This window comes from Eutrema salsugineum, unplaced genomic scaffold (assembly GCF_000478725.1).
Source record: "Eutrema salsugineum unplaced genomic scaffold, Eutsalg1_0 scaffold_3, whole genome shotgun sequence".
Lineage (NCBI taxonomy): Eukaryota > Viridiplantae > Streptophyta > Magnoliopsida > Brassicales > Brassicaceae > Eutrema > Eutrema salsugineum.
Genome location: NW_006256756.1, coordinates 11,586,056 through 11,590,161, shown reverse-complemented (window position 1 = coordinate 11,590,161; position 4,106 = coordinate 11,586,056). Strand labels below are relative to the sequence as shown.

Genomic DNA, 4,106 nt, shown 5'->3' with positions numbered 1-4,106 from the left:
TTTGAATCTCTTGAGATTATTATTAATTTACAGTTTATGGTGGCAAACTTACTAGAAGTTTATAACGATGCAAAAAAAAAATTTGTGCGTTGTAGAATTGTCGCTGTAATAATTCTCATAAATTTGTAATGAAATAATAGATTAATATTAAAAAAGTTAATTAATGTATAAGATTTACTAATATAATATTTTACACATAAATGTTTATTTATATAAAATATTATGTAATATTTTACAATTAAAGTATTCATTTATGTATAAAAATCAAATGCAAAATTGCCATTATAATTAGGTGAAGAATACACGTCCATTCAAACTAATAGAAAAGCGTTTTACTTCAGACAAAACTGTAAAGACATCTTTCTGAAAAATCAAGACATCTTTCTGGCGAGGTTTGGCAAACCGCTTCCAACGCAAGTGAGTATGACGGTTCCTGTCAACGGATCAGGTCTGATCACAAATTTAGCTCCCAAAAACTCCTTCAAGTTCCTCAATGTCACCACTCCATTAGGGGATAACGTTCCCACTCGAACCTTTGACACATCACGTTGGCATAACGCACACAGTGTAAACAACAATCCCTGTAAAAAAAAACCAGAGAATCAAGAATACACACTTAAAGAGTCTTACTTTTAAAACGGTCGTTTAGGATTTTAAACGCACCTGGTGTGTTGAATCAACAACTCCGCCTTTTTCAATCTCCTGAAGAAGCAATGAAGCTATTTCAACTCCTGTGTCTTGTGGTGGTTTTCTCTCTTGCTTCTCTACATCAAGCTCTCCTGTTTCGTCTCTTCTTCCACAAGACACTGTTGTATCTGCAGAGATGTAACATCCTGAAGTTGTTTCTGCAACCAATGATATTCCGTATCCAGGTGATCTGCAATCAAGACGTTGAGCTCTTATCAATCAAGTCTCTGTTGAAAACCTGTGTCTGCTATTTTTTTTTGTTCAAAAGTTGAGTTTTTACTTTCCAGCCAGAGGGCCAGCTCTGTGATCTTGGGAAATATGAACATCAGGCAAGAGGTTGTTAAAGATTCCACGAGCTGTGAATCTCATGGAATGTTCAAAGTCAGTAGACACTCTTGCAGAGAAAGTCACACCTCGTATCTTCTTCACCATTCCTTCCTCTAGCCATTGGACCGCCTGAAGCAGCGATATAACAAATAAGACATCCCCAATGAAGCTTGCAGTGAGGAAGAAAAAAAGAAAATGAACAAGTACGTACATTTAGGGTCTGAACATTTGGAACTGTTAAGAGAACTTCTCCACCTCCATACGGAGCTACTCCACGGGCTAGAATTTTAAGCTCTAACCCTTCTGCAGGGACTCCAAAACGCTTTAACATATTTAAGGTAGTGGAGCGGATTGTGTCAACGCTTGGGTCCCTTGGATCATTTGTAATTCCTGAAAATGTAAATAATTTCTTCGCTAGATCATAATAAAGCTGTGACCTTTTCTTTTTCAAAACTACATAGAAGAAGCTGGATTAAGTACATACAGTGCGTTGGCTGATACAGAACCTAAGAACATCTAATTTCCTCATCTAGGTTTATAATTTCTACAAGTTTTTATCTTCTTGAAGACAGGAAGACAGGTTTTTGGAGATGAACAAGCATTATCTGAAGTAGAAAAAGAGTCACCTTTGAGCCTAATCGAAAGAGGCTTCTTCCCAAATAATCCTAACACAAGCAATGGCTCCAGATAATAGCTAATGGATCGAGTCAGGGCACAGTCGTGAACGAAATTTTTCCCTCCCATTACTGTTCCAGGCGTGTATTCCACTCGAGTCCCTGCAAAAGAGATATTGGACCATATTAAAACCAGCTAGACTTCAATCATAGCTTCAGCTCAATAGAAAAAGGGAAGTATCCTAAGATCTTAAAAAATTCTAAGACACAATCCTAAAATCGATCAATCTGAAGTCATGAACCCTAAATCCCGAAGCTATAAATGAAGAAATCACCAGCTTTTAAATCAATTGGTAAAACGTACTTACCAGTGTCGTTAGTTTTAATAGAGCTGTCATCGAAGACAGTCTCGAGGAGGCCGAGAAGAGATCTCTCGTGAAGGCGGAGGCCAGGAATCATGTCGTTGGCTCGAATCTCATCAATGATAATAGGCTTTAAAGAAAGGGTTGCGAGAAGCAGTCTCTGCCTAAAGCTTTGGCTTCCCTTTATACGCTTGAACAACGTCTTCCCCATTATTTTTCTCACTCTTTCTTTCTAATGATCTAATCTTTTGTCTTCTCTCTCATTATCAGACGATTTTTTTAAACCCTAAACCCTTTTATTTTGGAACAAATCTTACACCCTATTCTGTGAGGCTTTTTCCAGATTCAATTTTGGGCTTTTCACTACTTTGTAGCTTTTGGCTTTTTAGACACATCGAATTTAGTTAAATAAACAAATAAAAATCGATTGGTTTGTAAACTATAGCTAAAAATGCTGAACTTTCGGAAACTCTACATGGATTATAATCGGTTTTAACATTAGGGATGATAGATTGGGATCGACGGATATCGAAATATAGGGTTCTAGAGCTAGAGTACAACGGTATGACTACGTCGCTGTCGTGATCATAACCAACTGTTTCTCGCAACCCTGACCAATAGGTTTCCACTCTGGCCCTGGAAGGGAGAGAACGCAAAAGCTGCACAAGACTCGTCAGTACTCACGATCTCGCCGCAGGTAGGTTTCCACTCCTACGGAAAATCGTCTGTTTCATTCTAGGTCTGATACTTAATAAAAACTTTCGCAACACTAACTATCTAAATCAGATACTAGGTGATCAATCAAGCATACATGCAATAAGAACGAGAATAAACAGAGAAACAAATTAAAATCCCAGATCTATAAACCTAGATGTCTTAATCGATTATGAGAGCCCCTTTCGGGAACCCTAAGCCCAACTCGGGATCTACTCATACATGGCTGAGGTCGACATCATCATTGGTTTTAATAAAAGTAATAAAAAACAGTAAAGAAAAGAGATGAAAGAAAGCTTCTCTATTGAAGAACTCAGACTTGAACAATCTTCTACAAAAATCGCATAAAACGGCTAAAGGAAAAGGGTTTCTGTAAAGTATGAAGGTGGTGTCTAAAAACGACCTAAATGACAAGTATTTATAGTCTTCAATACTCCATGGTCTCTAGGGTTTCGGAATTGAGGCTGAGAAACGACTTTGGGCTTCAGAAATATGGGCTTTAATTCAGAGTTGGCCGGCCGCGGTCGGGTATGACATGACCGCGGAAAATAGGTGGTTGGCCACGGTCGAGAAGCTTGTGACCACGGGGAATGGGCTGGTGGCCGCGGTTGCGTGACTTGCTGGCCGTCTTTGAGTGGCTCCGGGGCTAATGGAATATCTTGAGATCCAACCGTTGGAATGTGTCCAAACCAAGTGCATTTGAAAGCTGGTTGATTCTTCTATAAGTTGTCCAATTTTGAGGGTGATCAGACGGTGAGAAGGTCTTCGTCTCTCCATGAGAGTTCTGACGGTCTGCATTTATCCAAAAGAGTCTTTTTGTTCCAATTTGTGCTTCTTTATCCCAAATTAACTGAAAAGTCTTTTAAAATCCGAAAACATAAAAATCATTTGAAAACCTTTGAAAATGGAGTAAAAACACCTGTAAAAGACATTAAAGTGATCCATAAAAATTGTCAAAATCCGTTGTTATCAACTCCCCCAGACTTAGTCTTTTGTTTGTCCTCAAATAAAACAAAGGCCCAATCTCGGTGAGAGGTTTGAAAACGCAGGAACTAAACAAAATCTCAGAGACCAAACTTCTAGACCAATATTCATCATTATGCATCAATCGGGAATAGCCTAGAGAATTCTCACTAGCAATACGGGCATAACTAGTCCATTAATCCGTCATGCAGAAATCTATTGCACTAAGATCTAACTTCCAGTCAACTAGCTCTTAACATTCATTAAAAATCTCGGTTGTTCTAGAGGTAAGGCACTAATATAAGCAAGGTGATCTAAGCTAGGTGTAAAAAGGGTTATTCTAGAGGTAAGGCTTAAAGTGTTTACGGGTTACCTGAAGATCTGGAGGATGCAAGATATTATGCAAAACCGCAAGAGAGAGTGAAGCTGTTGGTATCTA

At 38.5% G+C, this 4,106-nt stretch overlaps 1 protein-coding gene across 1 annotated transcript; it reads right to left on the bottom strand.

Moving 5' to 3' along the window:
• Positions 1-283: 283 nt before the first annotated feature.
• Positions 284-2,234, bottom strand: LOC18014466 (probable RNA 3'-terminal phosphate cyclase-like protein). Its single transcript, XM_006397187.2, has 6 exons — positions 1,997-2,234; positions 1,641-1,790; positions 1,226-1,404; positions 968-1,143; positions 664-877; positions 284-581 (listed from the first exon to the last, which is right to left on the bottom strand). Exons 1-6 carry the CDS (start codon positions 2,199-2,201, stop codon positions 372-374), a joined length of 1,134 nt encoding a protein of 377 aa, XP_006397250.1. The 5' UTR covers positions 2,202-2,234; the 3' UTR covers positions 284-371.
• Between the last annotated feature and the right edge of the window lie 1,872 nt (positions 2,235-4,106).

Coding starts and splice junctions, on each gene's coding strand:
- LOC18014466 (XM_006397187.2), bottom strand. CDS start 2,201: ATGGGGAAGACGTTGTTCAAGCGTATAAAGGGAAGCCAAAGCTTTAGG. Junction 1,144..1,225: donor CAAATGTTCAGACCCTAAAT/GTACGTACTTGT, acceptor TCGCTGCTTCAG/GCGGTCCAATGGCTAGAGGA. Junction 582..663: donor TTGTTGATTCAACACACCAG/GTGCGTTTAAAA, acceptor TTTTTTTTACAG/GGATTGTTGTTTACACTGTG.